Source organism: Temnothorax longispinosus, chromosome 7 (genome assembly GCF_030848805.1).
Source record: "Temnothorax longispinosus isolate EJ_2023e chromosome 7, Tlon_JGU_v1, whole genome shotgun sequence".
Taxonomy (NCBI): Eukaryota; Metazoa; Arthropoda; class Insecta; order Hymenoptera; family Formicidae; genus Temnothorax; species Temnothorax longispinosus.
The window spans coordinates 7,132,680-7,154,740 of record NC_092364.1 but is presented as its reverse complement, the minus strand read 5'-3'; the positions used below and the strand labels follow the sequence as shown (position 1 = coordinate 7,154,740).

Genomic DNA, 22,061 nt, shown 5'->3' with positions numbered 1-22,061 from the left:
TTTTTGTGCTTATATTAAAATAAAATAAATATTTATTTTTCAGTCATAATAACTTTTACTAAAATTAATGAAAACGCAATCTCCTCCATTTGAAGGTAAGGAATTTGTAATTATTTATCGTATAAATACACGCGTTACGAATATTGCACTAATTGTAAGTCGCATCTCATAAGACTGATTTCTGTAAAAGATCAATTTCATGGTTTATTCTGATGGATGTCGCACGACGCTATCTAAATCTAAATATGACCAGAAGTCGTGTCCTTTCTTCTTAGCTCAAGCGGGGTTCGCCGTTCACCCCTTTCGCGCAGAAATCGCGAACTTTCGTCCGGTTCAACCGCTGGCCGTCCATCCGGGACGAAGTTCCCTATCGCTTCTCGCATACGGAGCAATCAGCCGAGAAGCAGAAGGCACGGCTCGCCGTGGCAGACATGCAACCATCAGCAACAAGTAAGACCTTATAGCACGGTGATCAACTTGGCCTATACGTTCCTTCTCGTTTCATCCAGCGCCAGCCCCGGCACGCTGACTCGCTACTTCGCTAACTCTTCGCCACGTATATACAAAATTCACTTAGGTCGACTTGGGCGCATCGCTCGCTCACGCGGAGACGTGATCTAAATTACACCACGCGCGCCCGCCGCACGAGTATAACGTATGCGTGTTATATACCCACGCCAAGTGGAGGAAAGTCTCGCCGGGAGGCCTGATTGATGCGGAAAGTGGAGCTTATTCCTGGCCTCTATGGCCCGAAAGAATAGCGATTGTTCTGTCGTGTTTCCGTCGCGAAGCCGATCGAGCGACGATAACGGATCTTGGTGAATAAACGCTTCCAGCGAGAAGAGAACGGGCGAAGTAAAAGCTCGTACTTTTAAAGATTAAGACAAAATCGATAAACAATAAATAATTTTTTACATTCTGCATCATAAACGAATGTACACGCTCGGTACGTGAAAAATGCCGTTTGTGTTAATTCATTCAACCGTGAAGCATGTCATTTCGAGTTTATGACGTTAAGTGGCATTTTGTGCTCGAAGCATCGAACGACATGAAAATACGAGTTCCAGGATCGCGAACGGTAATGTTCGTGACTCAAAAGTAATCAAAGTCACGGAGGTAACCATGCCTGCGTGGCCAGGCTTTGAATAGACCTCCGTAAAATAAGTTAATATTTATTACAAGAAAAAATATAGAAACAGAATAATTTTAAAAAGATTCATATATATATAAAATATCCCCATCTGGTCCTTTCCTTGATAATTATATAGATGTCAGCTTTGCCATCGTATTATCTCAATTGTATAGCGAAAGATATGGTTACCCCTTCATCAGTATCATAGCATTAGTAACATCTTTAGGGTGTAGCCGTGGTCGCAGTCGGAGCTCGCGGGAAGCGTAGATGTGGTAGCAGGCACCGTGAAAGAAAGAGGAAGGAAGGGGTTTTGAGAGAGAAAAAAGAAAGAGAGAGAGAGAGAGAGAGAGAGAGAGAGAACGCGGGGAGAAAAATCGCTCGGTTATGATTACGGGTTACCGGGTGGCGGGGGTCGCCCCGACTACGACCCTCTTTTACCGCTACCGCGCGGCGGCGTAGCTGCCGCGTATTAATGCGATACACGATAGCCTGGTGGCTATTAAATAAAAAATATGAGAGCAAAATGGCTGCTTTCGCGACGATACGTCACTGAGAGGCGTGATTTGTATCGAAGCCCGAGCTGCGCGCCGGGGTAAAAATTGGTCGATCCGCCGTGTACCAGAAAGCGGAGGGGGGGGGGCGAGCGGACGGATTGCGGGACAAGCCGCAGAGGGGGGGACTGCGCGGTCTCTGCTAAAGCCGGTCGCTGAATTTCGCCTGCAGAGATATATCAACAACATAATGCACAGGTTCCTTGCATTTTGATCGGCTCTATCATCGCTTTAACGGGTAATCTCGTAGCAGTACGTCTCGTACGGCCAGTTTTCTGGGCACCTTCGTTCGACCTTACGTTCCTCGGCTTTTGTTCCTGCCGAAATTCTTGCCGATCCACAGGATGCAAATCAATAACGCGCGCGGGCTCCGCTCGCAAATTTTTTAGTCGATCTGAAAACAATTCTCGCGCAATGCAGAGCCGAATCTGATTACGTTTTGTTTTTTTTAAGGTTTGCTACTTTTTAATAAAAAATATATCTTTAGTCGGAAATTAAAATTCCCGTGAGAAAACATTTGTTTCGAATTGGATCGAGAATTGATCACATCTATTTATTTGCATCTTTCAGGCTTTCTCGCTTTTCGCTGGTCGAGATCGTCATACATCACGGCTATTCGCGTAATGGCGGCATCTTAACGCGAAAAATGCAGCCGTCCGCATATTTTCCCCCGCGCGAATGGCGCGCGAGTTAGTGGTCGGAGAAAAGTTTATTCGAGTTTCATAAAGGAACGTAAGCTGAGAGCGGTGCGCGCTCTCGACGGGGGGCCCCCCGCCGTGTATCGTGCGCGTTCGCGCCAGGTGATAATTTCCGAGAGACGACAGAAATGGATTGGCGAAGTATGTTTCGCTCAACGATCGAAAAATCCGGCCGTCCGGCCGGATAATCAGCGTTTTATTAGTTTACTTCAGAGACAATCAAGCGTTTCTAGCATCGCTCACGCTAAAAAAGTTATTAAACGGAAGGAGAAAGACAATTATTTATTACAAAAAAATATTTAAATTCTTTTAGCACATACAAATTCCCGAATTCATCCCGAATTCATTTTTATTTGATTCTAACGATGCTTTAATTTCTGAATGTAAAGTCTACAGTTAAGCAATTAAAATAAAATGCAATTTGACGTGAAAATTACAAATATTAGATATATGTTCATGCTTAAATCTGACGATAATTTTGTCGTATTTTATTTTTAGGGTTTCTTCTAACAATAAACATAATTCAGATTCAATTATTCTACAATTACGAAAATCGAGAAATTTTCATTGCGGAAGAGATTTTCAACACGTAACATTCGTCATTATTTTCTCGGCCTATTTTTCTTTCCGAGTCGTGACTCGTACGCGGATTTGCGAAAAATGCCGGTGTTTAGTGTGGCAAATTACCGGCGAGACGGTTTCGTGTCGAGTTGATCGAAGAACGTTTTCGGCCTGCTTGAACCTTTTACGCCGGGAGATTCAGAAGAAACGGTTTCTCTCCGTCTCTATCTCGCTCCTTTCTTTCGCCCACTGTTTCGCGCGGCTATGGCAGAAGTGACGAAAAAGGGCAGTAAACGTTTTACACGAGGAAACTTTCGTAGAAGTAATGTATCCGCATACCGTTTAGAAAATAGTAAGTATTAAGTAGGAAGGTACTTCCTTGCACGCTACTCACGAAAAACGATACTTTAACGCGGCAAAAGGGAAAAGTCTCTGTATTTGATTTCAGTTGTTGTTTCTTAAATATTCAGCGTTTAGCACGAGAAGCTTGTTTTGCGTGTCTTCGCCGTTACTTGCTGTCGCGCTAGAGACTACATTCTCGACGACTAAACCTACTGTGTATCAGCGCATCGTCCATGAAATTTAATTCAAAACTGTTAAACAAGATTGTCGGTACATTGTCCTCGAATATCGATTGTTAACGTAATCGGATTCCGCGGATCGAGAAACTTCTTCTTCAATCAATTTCGTTAATAATTTACATATTGCAATCTCTCGAAAAATTATTTTCAAATATGAGTGGAATCGTTATTGGCGCTCATCTCAAAAATGGATGTGACACAAAAAGATATCAAGTTTACACTTAGGACTAACAATGTTTTTAATTATGATTTTCAATTATGATATGGCAGTCTGACGAGCGTTCGCTGCTGCTTCTTCTCGGAAGGGGTCCCCATTATGTTTCCAGTCGTTTGCCTTTTTGATACCGTAATGTGAATTGCGCGTTATGATAGCGATAAATTTAAATTAACAAATTAGATGTCCCTGGGTAGTGGACGCTGTCTCAAGCCAGCATCGTGAAACCACCTTCCGAGCGTGAAAATATTTAATAGGTGTATCCACCGTACACGTTCTCGGACGAAAACACATTAAAGTGAGCGAATTAACTTTCCTCGGTCGCGAACGTTCTTCATCGAGTCTATCTTGGATATCACGCGGGTGTATTTAATTAGAAACCTGCCCAGTATTTTGGGGTACCTTTTAAATTAATGTAATTTAATGCTAACTAAAATAATCGTATGCTAAATAATTTTGTATTAAATAATTTAAAGGATTCCTCAATTATTTTATTTTAATATATGATTGTGAAGATCTAAAGAAGGCATTTTATTTCTCTATCTTCTCCCGAAAAGTTATAAAAGTTACTAGATTGTGATTATCTAAAGAGTTAATTTCCGTAGATGGCTAAATAAGTTTCTATTAGTTCTACCTGCGCGGGACAAATCTCTTCAGCGCCTACGAAGACGAGAAGTTCGGAGGGTGGAAAACGCAGCGTGGATGCAACGTGATCTATGCACGGCGGCGGTCCGGCGGACGCTGATTTGATGCCGTGTAATTCGATAGACGCGAATTCCCTTCCACGAGACAAGACAGCGAGACAAGACGTCGTGCCGTCGCGTCTCTAAACGAGTCGTTCCCTCACAATCGCTCTCTCTCGCCCGCGTATACATACACCGTCCCAGTCATGGTATAATTGGGAAGGGGTATAAAAATCCGATCGCGCCGAGCCGTAATTTCGAGGATACCTCTGGTGGTGGCGGCCGGCTTGTCATAAACCGGATTTACCGTCGGGGTTCGTAAAGTTTATGAGGATCGGCGAAACGGTATATGGCGCGTGGAAAGGAGAGACGGCGCGCTGTTTGCGTCGGGAGGGAGTCCGGAGGGTGGCCGAGGAGGGAGGATAGGCGTGTAGGAGGGCCGCGAAGGGAGGTCCTGGAAAGTCAGGTTCACGGAACCAACGCGAATTGTATAAATATGTTATTGATATACGAGACGGGGATGGCGTGAGGTAGATTACCCGGAAACTGGTATCCAGGTTCAGAGAACACGGGCCGGGCTTGAGCCAAGCCCGAGCCCGGTCAAGAAAATCAAGCGCGACCCGATTGCATCGCCATTTTCATAAATCGATACCGTGTCTGGAAGATACGCGCTCGGGCGTTGTTGATTTATACCTCGTGATATGGTCGATGTTGCATTGAGTTGCAGTCTTTCGAACGTCTGGGCTTGACAAAGTAAACCTATGCGGTTTTATTTATAATTCTATATGTAGTATAAATTTGCTGCGCCTTAAAAACTTCGTCATTTGATAATTTATAATTATTCTGTAAAAAAAAATATATTTTTATAACTTATAATTAATTCTAATTTTAATTTCACTTTTTTTTAATTTAACGTAACATCTTCACGTGCATGATTTCTTAATTAATACATAAAATCTTCTACGAAAGAAGTTGCAGTAATTTCATATATTATTTGGATAAGATATAAAATATATGATAATGTGAAAAATACAACGTGATAAGAAACATTATAAAACTGCGATAATTTTCTTGATTCCCTCATAAAGATAATCCCAGTCGCGTTTATCGATATAATTCCATGTCACTCGTCATTTCGCGACTCGAGTGTGTGTGTGTCATCGTCGGAGGCCCGTTCGGGGATTAGCTTCGGGCGTACAAGGGCGTACGTAATGCAATTAACAAGCCGACAATTAATAACCTGCCGTTATGATGCTGATAGGGTTCGACTGTAACGATGTACGTCGACTCGCGAATAAAATCGCGTACTATTCGTATACGTAAGTATAATATTCTACGCCCGTCCCTCCTGATCTCTCGCTCCATTCTGATCCTCTCTGCTTTCCGCCCCCTCCCCCCCTCTATCTCTATCTCTCGCTCTTTCTCCTTTTCTCTCTGTTTGTCCCCCTTCCCTTTTTCTTTCTCGTATCCGCAGACTCGTGTTCCCTTTCCCCCGTGTGCGCACCTAAAACGCAAGAAAGGGAACGTAATAGCCTTGCATGATACACGGCCATTAATCCGTGTATATACCCTTCCATACTTTGGAGGAATAGACACCTCGTACGCCTCGGTTTCATAGCCGGTTCATCAGCCGGATATCTCCCTGTTCTTACTCTCTTTCCATCTCTCTTTCCCGGCCACTTCTCCCACTTCTCGCTTCTCCCTGTCTCTTCCTCTCACTATCGATGATTTAATTTCGGCGCACGCTCTGCTGCAACGCGCGACTCGAGAGAGACTTCTATATTATATGAATCAATTCACTTTATCCATTTAAAAGAAGTACATGAATAACTGTGGCGTTTTGTGAAAGAATAAATTCAGACTTAAGTTGAGAATCTTCTTTTATTTTATACTTATAAAATTTAAAAATATTGTTATCTTTGGCAAAATAGTTATAATATTGCGATATGTTTCAATTAGAATTATGTTTCGAGAAAGATATTAAGTAATATGTACAGGAAGTTAATTTAAAAAATGGTTCTGTAGAAATCAAATCAGAAAAAAAAAATGACATAATTAATTAAAAATATAATTAATATGTCTCTTATTAAAGCACAATTTATTTATTTTTCTAATGCTAAATAAATAGCAACATAGATTACTTATTATTTGGTTATTAATTATTATCGTTATCTATTTTCGGAAGAAAAAAGAGCAAAAATTTTTGTTTATTGTAACGGATCCACGAGTTGTCTCATTTGATATAATAGACTGTTACGTTCGGGACTGATCAGAAAATGTATCTATTTTCGTCGTGCAATTTGTATCACTATATGCTTTATTTCATCGAAATAATATACGAAACTCCCTGTCTCCCCTACTCGTCTGCAGTTCCCTTCAAACGTGACGTCGAATCGTATCGTTTTTGACGGACAGTTCCAATCACGGGTCGTCATTCGGTAGCACACGCCCGTTTCTCTATTCTTGCCTGCTCATTCATCTCTCCATCTGTTCGCATGCACTCACACCACTTTAACCGTCGATCAATCGTGAATCGTAGACGGTGCTTATGGCAGGTGAATGTATCGCGCAGATAATATCGCTGCTCGAAAATAAAGTCGATCGTTTGTAGCCGCGCTGACTTATATCGCGGTTGATTGGTCCTTAACGATTAGAATCAATAACTCGAATGGCGATCTTTTTTCTTTATTTACGGATTGACATAATGGCCTCTTGCGTAAGTGTTTAAGAGATAAATATCGTTTGGTGAACACGTTATAAAAATAATAAGTTAAAATTTAAATAAATTGGTAAGGGAAATGTAATCAGAGTATTTTAACAAAATATATAAAGACAGAAAATGTAACGATAAATTAATTAAATATAATATGTTATTAGATATTAAATTTTATTTAATTCCAATGCATTGAGTGCCGACTTCTTTCGATATTTATTTCAAGTAATAATTCGCGAAAATTTTGCACGAGATTGCATTATAAATACCGACATTATTTCTACTGTATAACATACACACAATATTTCTTTTATATAGACTGTTGCCTCCTGTTCGATTTGTAATCGTAAAGAATTAAAACGCACGTATATAAATATATACGCATGAAACATTTGTCCTGCTGACAAAGCCATCAGACCATAACTTTTGATGCGCACTTCCATTACTAAGGACGCATCGTACGTATCGCACAAATCGGTTGAATATTTCACGCGACTCGTCATCGTCGCTTATTTCTCGAGCGTATAGATCAGAGACGAGATCTCGTTTTCGCGGGAGATAGATTTCTCCGCGACGGTTAGCGAATTGAGACGATCGATCGAGAGAGCGAGGAGGAAGCAGGTGCCTCTCACCACGGCATGCGATAAATACGAGCGCGCGCGCGCGCACGCATCGGGCCGATGTGCATTTTTAAAATTTGGTGCGTTTAAATGAGGTCGTAAATACGGGCTGTTCTACGTAATGAGCCCGTACTCGACGAGAGTACTCACCTGTAGGAACATTTCGCCGTCGAGGTGATGATGGTCATAAGCGAGCGTTGCCAGCTCTCTCGTCCTGTAATGCGAGTCGTGGTGCGAATTCTCCTCCTTATCCTTGTGCATCACCACTACAACAGAAGTAAAGCAGATTATGAAGATACGAGCTCGGAAATCAGAAAGTCAGTGCAATAAAAATCACTCGTTTGTTGGAAAAGTGCCCGTTATGATCTTTAATCTACTGAGACTCTCTTTATTTCTTCGATGTCAAATGTATATAGGTATTCCATTCTTTTTTGTTACTCTTTGAATCACAGCGTACGATTAATGATTAATGTGTCTATAAATATAGATATTATTTTTTGTTGGATAGATACATAAATCTAATTCTTGGTAATATGTATTTAATCATTTAATGTGCCTATTTATTTATATATAATACATACGTTATACCACGTTTTTAATGATCACACCAAGACTACCACGCTAATCGAGTTGATTTCTAATGTTCCCCGACGAGTTTCAAGGCACGGAATGGCGAAAGTGCGAAAAAATGGTCGCCCCCTTGTGGAAAAAAGCCGCATTAACGCGATAATATTACAACGTCGAGCATAAAAACCGTACCGGGGTAACGTTGTCGAAAACGTGCGCGGAGAAAGAGGATAATTTCGACGGTGCAATTAAATTTCAATCAAGCGGCGTGCTCGTCCACGAATCTTAATAAGACGCCCTCCGTCCTCCCCCTCCGTGCCTCCTTTTTTATCACGTCCACCGCAAATCACGGGAATGATTAGAGGGCTAAGCCCGTCATAATCCCTCGGTACACGAATGCGAAAACGAGGCATCCCAGCACTCGTGCAACCGGCCGCAATCACTATCAGCTTTACGATTTCTTCATTCCACGGCATAAACTGCGGTAGGCAGTTTCTAGTCGCCATAGCCGAGAACTTACGACGCGATTTTTACGACGTCTACAAGTGGGCATCGCTTTCTCGAAATCGCATTGAAAGATAGCGCTTAGTCTTCGAGAATTACAGGCCATTCAATAGAGCAACGATATTTAATTTATCTCACCGTTGCATTTAATTATTTTATATTATAAGGCATGTGTATATAATTTATTTTGAGGGAGAAAAGAAACAGAGATAAGATAGAAATATAATATGTAAATTTGAACGCAATTGCAGTATTTTGACCTCTATTTCCAATTTATTTAGCAAAAGATAAAGATAATTTACAAGTATTTTGTAGAAAGAGAAAAAGAGACTAAAGGAACGAACGCAAGATGTCGCACGAAGGATATTCATGAGCGATTTGCATAGGGGATCGCTGATCGTGATTGGAGATTATGACCGATGGAAAAGGACAACGACGAAATTAATATCGTGTCCCGATAAGAGCAAAGATGTGTTTCCGCCGGCGCTTCGTCCGGTCGACAATCGGCACTACTTACTTACTTACTCGAATCACATAAATTCAGTTTACCTCGTCGCGCACCAGTGCGTTACATCGTTCGCACATCGAACTGCCCCGGATTAAAAGTCATTAAAGTCAGTCGTAACAAACCGAGCCGTTATCAGATTTGTCATATTATACGCTGTAACGTTGGCAGTTTGCAGATTTTTATGAAAGATTAAAATGACGATGACGTCGGCAAGGGGCAACTGAAAAGGGCGGCTGACACTTTTTACCGTAACGCAAATTTATATTTCTCGGCCAGCGATAATTAAGCCGATTACTGTCAAAGATAATATAAATTTGACCAACGTTTCTATGTAAACTCGATGATCAATAAAAAAAATGTTTTTTGTCATAATAATATAATAAATCCATAAACTTTTTCACTCTAGTTAGATAAATTGAAGTCGCAATACGTTGCCAAATTTTATGTTATCAATTCTTACTGGAGAAGTGAAAAGAATGAAAAAAAAGAACAAAACTGCATATATCCTTTAATAAGCCTTTCGGTCTAAATATTATGAACTTATCTATACATATTTATTTTTAATTTACCTATAATAAAATTATTTAACTTATCTATAAAATCAGCATTCGCGATTTTAAAATTTCGCAGACTTGGAAATTTCAAGAAGATGAGCTTTGTTTCGCACTCTTCTACTTCTTACAATTAGACAGAGATTTGTTTCAACGTTATAAATTCGGTTCTTCCGTAAATTTTTTTTATTAAGCGGTATCCATAATTAATGTAGAGAATCTAAGCCAATTTTTAGTACTTTTTAAATTTAAAAAAAAAAACTAAATTTGAGAAAGTTATAGCTCGCTAAAATTTCTTTGATGATGCGGCAACTTCAAAAGATTTCGCAGCGACACTATGACGTCACAGCACATTTTCGTGTACTATATTTTCTTCAATTTTGAAGATATTGCAAAAATTCAAAAAGTTTACAAAGTAAGTATGCCATGATCTATCAGAATATACTGTTAGGTAAAAGTCGGTTAAAACCGAATTGTATTATGGATATTACGAATATAGAGCGAACAAATCAGAAAGCCGGCGCTTTGTCTCGCGCTCGCATGCTGAAGTCACGGCGACGAAAGCGACCGGTTTATTATTTAACACGACGGTGTGGTCGCGTATGTTCTAATTATGGCGCGCATATTAAGCAGGAGGCAAGCAGGTGAAACTGTAACAGATCGGCGGTGTATTATAGGGTTTAAAAGGAAGTGTCGCTCACATCCTGTCACGTATGTATCGCGGCGCCGCGCCGTCGTTCTCTGGGGCCCGTCGTTAATCCACTTGCGCTTAAGTTGTTCGGACATCGATAGTCCTTGGGTTCTCGCGAGAGAGAAAGAGGGAGAAGCGCGCACATTTTTAACGAAAAAAAAATTCGGCCTACTTTCACGATCCATTATCTACACTGACGCGTAAATTACTCTACGCTGTGTAATAAAATGGAAATTACGATGGCCGAGTACGAATGAGGCAACAAAGAGAAGGTTTGCGTATGGAGGCTTATCTTGAGATATAAATATTTAAGCAGAGCGTGGAAATATACACGAAATCCTTTCTATTTAAGTATTTTGAAGAATAATCGCTAGCGTCCAGCTTGAACTTTTATCGAAATCACTTTCAGCACTGTTTCAATTAAACTTCCCTCGATCCGTAAATGAATTATTAATGATATTTGTTTAGGTCTACCTTCTCGCATTTTACAGATTTCACTCTCACGTACGGTGACGAATCATTTCTGTCTTTCAATCGCTATGTTCAAATACTTTTTCTCAATTAAATTTGTATTGATAAAGCTTATACTTAATAATTGGAATATTAATTCCGTCTCTTATCTCGAGAAAGAAATCTAGCTATTCTTTTTCAAAATCTCTTTTCACACACAAAAAGCATTAATGCGTGATTAGGAGCGTCTTACACTCAATCCGCGCCTCACTAAACATTGTAATTATAAATTATATAGTTAATTATAATTCTATTAATTATAATAACTGCAATTAACTCGCAAAATGATAAGAGATTTTGGCCGATATGACCATCTTTTCTCCTCGTTAAACGGGGATGCGGTTGGACTAACGTTCCAATTCCGCGAGGCGCAAACCCGAGAGATCGCCGCGCCGTGAGGAGCATTAAACGGGCGGCGGTTAGTATCGCGGAGCAGCGATGCGTGAACCGGGAGATGTGCGAGAGCAGGGTGCAACGGTCACTCGGTAAATAGTCGCACGCAATGTCGTGAAGCGCACGGCGGCGGCGTCACCGCCATGCGACCCTCTGGGACGGGATCCATTAGGACGACTGTCGTCGGAATGACCGCAGGATGCGCGGATACGAGCGATGTTTCTGGGATATATATATATATACGCACGTGCGTATCCGGCATGCACCATCGGTCGATCGGGCAATCCGATTTTCGATTGCCGTGAACCCGGACGGGGGGCCCACCGCACCGGTCATTCGGATCTAACGACCATGCCTAATGCTTCCTGAAACAATGGCTTCTTCGCGACGAAATACGCGAGGATGTTTGAAGCGGTAACAATAAGGCAAACGGAAACGCTTTTGCGGGATACGTGCCGAATGATGTGGAATGTTTGCGCGGCATTTCAGAAAATAAAACGAGGATTGATTGACGTAGGATTGTCGCAGTCAAAGATCTTTAACATCCTAGGTGGATGTGCAGGAAGTGTGCGAAGAAGAAAGAAGCATTATTCAAAAGAGTCACTGCAATTATTAACGCGCGAGCTTTAATCACACACATCGATATTAACTTAATTCCCCCGTTTGTCCTCACGCTTTAAGTATATAATCATACTTAAAGCACGGTTATATCGATAACAGATGGAGTTAACAACAACCCGCGCGGGAGCGTGAGGAGATGTGTGAAACTCGCCGGAAAAACGTTGCTCGCGGGCGCAACAAGCGTAATCGCCGTTGAGGGCGAAACTTAATGAGGGCGGAAAAGAGAGGAAAAGAGAAAAAGAGAGATATAAAAAGAACGGAAAATAACGGGCGACGGACGCGCAGATGCAATCTCTCCCGTCGCACCACGGCGGAGAACATGGAGCGTTTCGAGCGCGGGGAGGTCGCGCCATCGCGATGCGCCGCGCCGCCGCGCGCCGGTGCAATCAGTAATAATAATTATACTTCCTCCGGCAAGGTCAGTTTATGAACATATATATATATATACTCGCCGGAGAGGAACGCAGGAAGCGGCGGGATCTAAAAGCGGAGGCGGAGGCCAATCAGAACGCCGCGCGGGGAGCGTCCAGCGCGAGAGCGGAATGGCGCGCTTGGGGAAAACGCTCGTGCTCTCTCCTCATCAGATGTTTACGCCCGTGGTATCGGCCTCGCGATGGTGCGTAACTTTATCGCCCACGCTTGCCGCACACGAGCGTCAATGAGCCGCTGGAAATTGGCGCAATTGAATGTAACGCGTTATTTTTAGAAATTATCGTCGCCGCAAGATGTGAGAATCCCTCCGCCACCGAGGCGGAAGAGCTCGCGCGGTGTTCGCTATACTGAAGTCACAAGTGCCGGTCATTTTTAACGCGTCTATAACTTAATCGTTCAAGATTTGCAAATTTTTACAAAACACGCGTCTTGTAAAAATAAGAAATGCTCTTGTCACGTACGGACAAAATTTAAATTTAGAGTCTTTTAATAAATAAATCGAATTTAAAGACTATTTATCCGATTTCTGACGGTAAACTACCAGAGACTCTCAGAAACTGGGCTCCGTCTTTCGGAAGAGTTAAACCGTTGATCTACACATAGCTGACAATTGCTATAAGTGTAATCCTTCATTTGCCACTATACCAGGATGCTATGGACCAATCACCCGCACATTTGAATTTAAAGCGATTATTACTGAAACCTCCTTAGAGGCCCCATATTCCACTTAGGAATTAAAAGAATCAATCATCATCATCCTTCTTCCATGCCTAGAAAAAGGAGCAAAAAACACAATTGAAGAAGATTAAATTTCAATCAAGCAATCTAATCAGGATCTTTTCCCACTTTGCCTTTCCTACTGAAGAATTTACAAACAGATAAGGTGACGTAATTCAAAAAGTTCTATATTACTAAACTTTATTTCTCTAGATTTTAAAAATCAATTTTTCTAATTTCAATTTTGTAAATAAACCTGTGATCCCCCCCCTCCCTCGTTACAAAACTTATAAACTACGACATCTTTTCGGCCCCGATTAATCACCCAACCTAGTCCAAATCCCGGGTAAAGTACTTAAATGTATTGACCCAAAAACGGACGAAATAATTCTCCTCGTCAGTTCGTGACACTCTAATTTAAATAAGAAAAGGAATAAAATTCAGGATTAAAAAACGCAAAACGTTCCAAAATCATATAAACATAAATATATATATATATATACGTTTTAGTATTAGTTACGTTTATATTAAATAACCTTAGATTTATATCTATGCCTTCAAATTAATCAATGACTAAAGAATTTGCATGGGCCTAATAAAATCTGTGAAGTTTCTGTGTGAAAGTCTTTTCTCAATATTATTTCGTATAAAATAAACGCACGAAGTACAAAGTTCATTGTCTTTCTATCTTTTTTTTTGTTAGTAAATCCTGATTTGTTTATAATCACGAAAGCCAGGATCGGAATTCCACACGCTCTCACCCGTCGCCCGCGTCAACGACCGTTTTCATTAGATCGTCCCTATACGATCGCCCGGTCGCTTCATTAAGCACCGCCGCCCTCATTTATATAGACGTCTTTGAAGTGCAAATAATGACGCTGCTCCTCAGGGGTGCCTTTCCTACCTACCTACCTTTCTCGTGGTGACTTGGCGTTTTACGCACCCCGCCGCCACCGGCGTCGACCGCGGCCGGCGGTCGTGCGAACCGGACTAAGTGAACGGTTAAATAAGTGATTATCTCCCGATCGCATAATCGATCGATGATTGATGGAGTCGGTGTGCCGCGAGACACGACGTGTATTAACAAGCGCGCCCAACATTAACTGATGCCCACTGGACGCGCCCGACCACCCGTTAGATTGTTTCCGATGTCACGCGGAGAGAGCGACGTCCGCGTCCGTCGGTGTGATTTGGGAGGGCAGGCCATTCGTTTCGTTTTGTAATTACGACGGTCACGGGATGTGTGTGCAGCTCGCAATAAACGTGTCAACGTGCAATGTTTGCGTGAAGTCCCGTTAATTCGAAAGAAAAACGCGATAATAACGAAGTATCAGAAAATGTTAAACTGGCATATCTGAAGAAATCCTGAAATTTAAGAAAAAGATTAATAAACAAAAAGATTTTATATGACGTTGGTAAAAAAAATAATCGCGTGTGTAAAGCGATGTTTGTGAAAACATACATAGCTATATATATATGTTTTGTCCGTTTAGCATTAATAACGAATCATATATTCACGGACCGTGTAACCTTTTTTGTTTTTCTTATTTATACGGCAACATTAAAATAATAATGCAACGTAATTATATAATCGTACACTGGCATCTCTCAGAAATAATTATAGAGTGTGGATTTCTTTAATACAGTATACACTGTGAGATAGATACCGATCGTAGCTTTCATTTCTTCCCCTTTCCATCGCACGTCAAACAGTATAACATTCCACTTTAACGCGGCGCGCATAATTTAAAGATCATAATTATTATTTTCTTTAGCGCGCAGCCACGTGAACACCACGACAACGGCCCTCTTCCAAGAACGTTCGCCAAATTTCCTCGTGAACGAGGCCGTACATCACGGTCGGGCCGGTTCTTTCAGCCGGAAGATTTTCAGCGGTATCGCGCGGAACTCTTTAGTCCCGTGGGATTAAGGGGAAGTGACATGGCTGCGAAAATCCTTCGTGGCTATACATGCAAATGCACGTTGAGGATACGCGCGCAAAGACATTGCACGCGTCAGGCTGCCGCCTTTGGATTCCTGCTGAGTCAGGAGCGCCGAACGGGAACGAGCTTAAAGTAAGCGGAGAGAGGGTTGAAGCCGGGAAGGGGAGGAGGAAGCGAATATTAAAGATTAAGCACGAGGCACGCAGATTAGCGTGCTAATACACTTGTTCTTTGCGACCGGCCGGACCGGCGCGCGGCGCGGCCCGGCGGGGCCGATTGTGTCGCGGAAACGAATGACCAGCCACGATAAGGGAGACGAAGTGCTTTTCGTCAGGTCAGTTGGCGAGTTTTTAGAGGCACCGGGCCCCTGTCAGGACGATACACTGGCAAAATCAACGACCCTCGGTTTCCTGAGGACACCTCCGACTCGCGACTCCTCGTCCATCATGACGCGAAAGCCGTATACCTCGAGACTACTGGGCGAGGAGTTACCTCCGCGTTAGGCATTCATACATTATGTAAAAAAAGTATTTAATTAGATTTATGATAATTTTTTGATATTTTATATTAGCATTTCTTAATATCATCGTTTCCGTTTCGCGCAGATTGTACGTGCTCCGCGATTACTCCGTTCAACAAAAAAGAAAAAATACACAAGAACGAACATAATCGTTTCTCGTAGTCTTTTAGACGCTGAATACGATCCCGTTTACCAAATTGCTCCACCACATCACAATTTTCAAAAAATATATGTAATTGAAGTTACAAAAAGAAATTATTTCAGTGCATTTTGGCATATTGTAACTATGCGACGTAGATTGGAAAAGTTTTATTGCAATTAAGTATATTATTAATACCTTCACCCTTAAAAGGAATTTATTGTATCAATTATGGTAAAAAAAACATTTGTATTTAATATATAGAGTGCATGAAAGTTGCAACTTACATATGCCATAAAGGATCTATCAAATATTATTTAATTACATTATTTAACCTCTGAGCAACAAAGAAGTATAAAAAATAATATGTGTGCAATATCTACGATCTGCGTAAGCTCCTTTCGAAAGATTTGTCTCACAAAGAAGATGTTCTCTTCCAGCGTAGTTAAATATAATAAGAGCTTAGCTAATTAGCTTAACAACGTAATTTAAAAACGTGCTATTAGACATTATACTCCTGTAATAAGCTTCGCTGTGCAGACATTAGTAATTTATGTACGTTTCACCCACTTTAATCGAGAGACTCGAGAGAGATGTGTTGATGACTATGAAATATCTACGTAATCACGGCTGTATAAATACTTTTCCTGTTCTCACTGCATTCCATGTTTCTTAAGAATGCCCAAGTAAGAATAGGCATTCTTACTTGCCTATTCCAGTATAGTCATTGTATCTGCTTTTGTGATTTGCGATTCACACATTTTTTGCTATGCGCACGCGCATGTAATGGAGTATATAACTCATTGTCAGATAAATAAGATAAATAAAACAAAAAATTGCATATATGAAGTAAGCACGCAGAATACTTTTTTATATATCTCTGAATTTTCCTAAAGTTGCATTTTATTATCAGTATTTTCTGATTTTTCAAAATGATAATAGATAAAAATGTGTTAGTAATACTTTATAATTAGGTTTACCTATATTTTAATTAATTACGACAAGAGAATCGTAGATGATTAAAAAGAATATGCAAGAGCCTCCTTTAGAGCGCTCCTTTAGAGAGCATCCTATCATTTTTGTTAATCTAATAATAACTAATCATTTTATTATTATAATCAAGATTGATCTGGAGCTATATTTTAGATCAAGATAAATAAAGTTGCAAGACGATGTATTTAACCGCAGCATAATTAGGAAACAATTTCGAGAGAAGAAAATTGCTCTACAAAAATAAAAACCCATTTGTTACGAGGCTCTTAGAACAAAGATATTTTTTTCAGTTTCTCAATTGTGAATAAGAAAAGGCACTAGATTTTCCTGCAAGTCAACGAAAATGATGTACGAAGGTGTGTCTGCCGGGAACTTTCGCCTCGGCAATGCGGACGACAGATCGGAGGAAACGTTGCTCTGTTGATTGCGTTCGACGTGGAGTTAATGCGCGGTCTGGCTCCGCGCGATGTGTGCGAGAAGAGAAAGAGAGACTATTAACCCGTCCGTCCGTCCGACTGACGAACGATCGCGGGCGCGTATCGCCGATTGCGAATTTACGGGAGCGCACCCCAATTACCGTTCCCGTGTTTCTGCATACCGGTTGTCCGACGTCGTCCGGGGTCGTCGGGGAAAAACGTCACAATGTCGGCATCGCCGCCCGGCGCGGTCGTGCCGTTGCACGTGGGTGAACGTGTATCGCCGGGGATCTTTTATGGTGCACCACGCACCGTGCAAGGTCGCATTATATGTCCTCCCTCTCCCCATTTCTTTCCCACTGTCTCTTTGTCTCTCTCTCGCTTTCTCTCGTTTTCTGCTCACCGCACGATATTGCCACACGGGGATGATTACAGGTATTACCTGAGCCACGATACACCGCGCACCGCGTATAGATACACCCATTTATCGATGCTCGGACGTGTGCTCGGCCACACAGAATTCGGAAGCCGTCAGATCTTCACGGATAATGAGGGCGCGATATTTTCTGTTGTAAAAGCTTTCGATTAGGACCGACACGCTCAGATTTCTAATTTTTTTTTCACACGGCTATGTAAATAAGATAAAGACAGATCGATCGTTCGCTAATCAAATTAAGGAAACTTTAGAAGGAAAAAATTATAAACGTCTCGTATGTATAAAGGCTAGTGATAGGTGGTTTTTATCTATTTTTTTTTAGAAATTTTTTAGAAATATTTATCGTATTACTTGTACTCGTACTTGCGATATATGTACAATATATCTATATCTGAATTATTTATTAAGACATGTTCTCGACGTAGTGTAGACTTTCATAACTCACAAAGTAGATGCTATTTCAGTAAGAGCAATACGCGTTATTAGTTCTCTGCAAGTAAGTGGATTTCTGTTGGATAACCCAGGCAACCCCTTCTCATTAATCAGCATGGATAACGAGTTACGTAAGCGAATCTCGCAATTCGCGAATTATGAAGTGTACCCTACAAAATCTATTATCGCGTATGTCGTCGTTTTGTATGAGACGCGGTATACATTACATTTCCTCAGTTCTCTCGTCTTCAACATTGATACTTAATTTTTTAATTAATTCACAACCCTTCGTTTATAACTTATTTAAAAAATTACACTATCCTCATGCTTTTTATCTTTTAATATCTGCAATAGTTTCGAGTTTATCATTATAAACAAGATCAAGAACATAATTCTGGAGCAGCCTCCACGAGATTTCCGATCCAGGCAAACGACGATTTATAATTACATCGTAATTAGGCAATAATTTCTCTTTATGCGGAAAGCTCGCGTACGCGCGCAAGTTCGGTCGCGGGTTGAAACCGTCATCGGCGCGCTTTCATTTCCTTCTTTTTTTTTACTTCCATACAAATTCCAGCGTATGATCTGATACCCCGAGACTGGAGAAGGGCGGGCGGTCAGACACACCGGGAGTTTTTATCGAGTCCGGCGGCGGGCAGGAGAGTTTTGCAAGCGCTCTTTAGTGCGCGGCGCCGCGCGCGCGCAAACACACAGTCATGACGCACGGCCGCGCATATATATATACACACGTTGACCGTATATAAAGTAATCCGTCAGACAGAAGCGGGGTGATAATGCATGAGCGCGGTAGCCCCGCCCTATCCCTGTAACCGCGATAAAATCTCTCATTACGCAACGAGACGGACCCTCTGCCGCTAGACTGTTATCCTTAGACGGGCAACTCCAATAAAGCATATGTATGTGGAAATTTATTTTTGTTTTCGCCGCACCGCCGCGCCGCACCGTCGACCGGTCAATCTTTCTCAGGAATCGACGAGCGGTGTCGTTCAACTGGCGCGGCGTGCGCCGCGATACGGTCAAGCTTTTGTGAAAAAAGAAACGAAAAAAAAAAGAATATCCGAAGTAGCGAGGGTGTGGTTGCCGCTGCATACGTAAAACGGAAATATTCGTCATTGCGGATATCAGCGCGATAGTCATTATGAGGCTGGTAAGTACTCCCCGCCAGCGATTTATACAAATAAAAAGCAATACGTGGTTAAGAAATTTCTTTACGCTAGCTTCTTCGCTTCACCGCTGAGGGCGCTGAGACCTCGTTGAGATTCGGCTTCTATTCTTTTATGGAAATTCACGCAGAACGTAAAGGACAGCGCCACTTTGGGAACAGCTCATAGCGTATTTATCGGAATTCATAAGCACAGAAAACATATTCTCCTTGATGACACTCTGACTTGGTATTCGCCATTACGATAACGCAAAATACGGAGTACGTAGCGGGCGCAATTACGGACAGATTACACGTTGCGCGAACACAATGTGTTCGCAGAATGCACGTCGCACACACGTCGGCGGATACACATGTGTGTGTGCAACGCAGCACAATTTGTACCCATCGCTAATTAACTCGCTAATAGTGAGTCATCGCCGAATCATTAGATTACATCACGGTAGCGGCATTCTTCTCTCGGTTCGGGCCCGCACTGATTATTCCGTTTTATTACGAGTGCCAATCTGTACGTTTTTAATGACAGGACAGTCTCGTGGCGAGTTCTTCCCGAGTCACGTAAAACGTTCGTTTACTGCGGAGTCTTAATCGGGGGAACACAAGAGGAAAATATTTCTTTCTTCGTTTTTTTTTTATACCGTAGCCTAGACGCTAAGAATAACGTAGATCTGGGACGCCCCTCGCAGATACGAGCCTCAATGTTATAATAAAACGTTTTAAGAATAGGTCTAGAGATCGTTCGTCGATGTGCTCTATACTCTATTTTATCGCGTAAAGCATTTTGCCGGGAATAAGACCACGCGCGCGCGCGCGCGCAATCTTGTAAACCGAACATCATTCTCCTCTCGCAATTTTCGTGGCGACAGATATACGTCGTCGAGTTAATTACCACGGTCACGCATTACGCACAAACGTGATTTGCTCTATCGCTAACTTGCACCGGCCTTTCGCGACGCGAATCAACTCGAGAGTCGTTCAAAAGTACGCGCGTACAGGTGTAATTACGCCTGATGTCTCCCGTTGACTCCAAACAAGCTTTTCACCGCCGCGCCGCCGCGCGCCGAGCAGCCGAGACCAGTTTCTGGGAGCACTTCGCGAAGTACGTTTCCTCGTAGTATGCTTTATGACGTTATCTAGTGGTTGCTTATTAGCTGTTTAACAGCCGGGAAGTTTGCTAAATCATTCGGCAAATTCCACTGTTTTTACGTTTCGCTTCAGAATTTTAATATTTGATCTTGAATTATAAGAATACGAAGTCTATAAAATATAAACGTATAAAGCAAATCTTGCGATTTTTCCTCTGAAAATTCAGATTCTGTCTTATTATCACGAATATTTGAAGATATCTTCTTTTTTTTGCTTTTCTATTTTTCTATTATTGTGTATTGCTCTTCTCTTGATCCAATAGAAGCCAATGACAACGTACTTGCGCTACGTTCCTTACCGACAATAATTACGGATATTATCTAATCATCATGAGATGTATCCGACCCTGAACCCATGAGAAATCTGCAAACCTCTTTGTTGTAATGCAACATCGACGGCTGGAACTATACCCGCGTCAACGACGATGACGATGATGCGACGGCGAACGACGTACGCCTGCATTATTATGCGTCACATTTCCGGTCCCGGATTACGATTCTCGAGCATTGCCTTGACACGGTCCTATCGACGACTGCTTGTCGATGAGATTCCGCATTCGCGCGCATTAATTTGCGTCAACAACGTTTACTGATAGACAATATGTTAGTAAACAAAGTCAGAAACTTTTACTTCGCCATTAAAGGATTAACACAGTTATGATAAAGCTTTTTTATTCAACCGACTGGCTATCTTTATTAATTCTAATCATCACGACATTTGATCCTTCAACCGATGTAACTTTTGATGCTAATAGGTATAAGCATCCTCTTTAAAATCACTGTAAAGAAATTATTGCGAAAAATATCACCTCAGCCGGGATATATTTGTGATCGAATATATTAGTCACTTCGGATAACGTTGCGCCAGTAAAAACTTTTTGCCGTAAAATGAAGAGCTCGCTATCCAGTGCTACCGTCTTCCACTCCTTAAATATTTTAATTACAAAAAATGTAAGAAGACGAAATGTTTTAAATAATAATTGAAAATATAAAAGAAGATTTCGTATCTGCACAAAGAAATTAAAAGCTGTTTCAGTCTAGTTTTCAATTATCCCATAATATCACCGACAATACGCCGCGTGCAGGGACACACGCGTGAATTACACACTCGAAATGTCTCCATTCGCGAGTTCTCGAGATCACGGCACGTCGTCGGTAGCGCGCGCGACGCATTTTTCAGGCGGCGGCGACGTTCCTCCGAAGGGCAAATCACATTATAATTAGCACGTACAGCTGTAGATATAGCACGGCAAATTGTATTAATGCATTCCGCCGGGGGGTTCTCTCTCTTTATCTAAAACTACTACGCGCCGTATACACGGCGCGTATATCCTACGGGGCCCAGCTGTCGGCCGCGGTCTAAGCGCGGTGTATACTGCCCGGCGACACGACACCGTCATTTATCACCGGTGTGCGCCTCGTGTGGGTTTTCTGCATTACTTAATGAGTTTCATAACCGAATTAAATTTTCGGCCCGCGCGCGACGAGTTGGCCCGGAGCGGGCAGGGCGGGTCGTCGCTTCGCGAGTATAACGGGCGAATATACGCGACACGAGGATAGAGAGAAAGAGAGAGAATGAGAGTGACGAGCATCGTTAGAGGCCGCAC

General features: G+C 41.8%; 1 protein-coding gene across 2 annotated transcripts in view; it reads right to left on the bottom strand.

The window, feature by feature from the left end:
* Ss (aryl hydrocarbon receptor spineless) overlaps positions 1–22,061 on the bottom strand; it is a 202,071-nt gene that overhangs the window by 45,287 nt on the left and 134,723 nt on the right. For both annotated transcript variants that reach the window (XM_071783139.1, XM_071783138.1), the window contains exon 3: positions 7,904–8,019. In XM_071783139.1, coding sequence (XP_071639240.1) covers positions 7,904–8,019 — 116 coding nt within the window. The remainder of the gene's footprint in view (positions 1–7,903; positions 8,020–22,061) is intronic.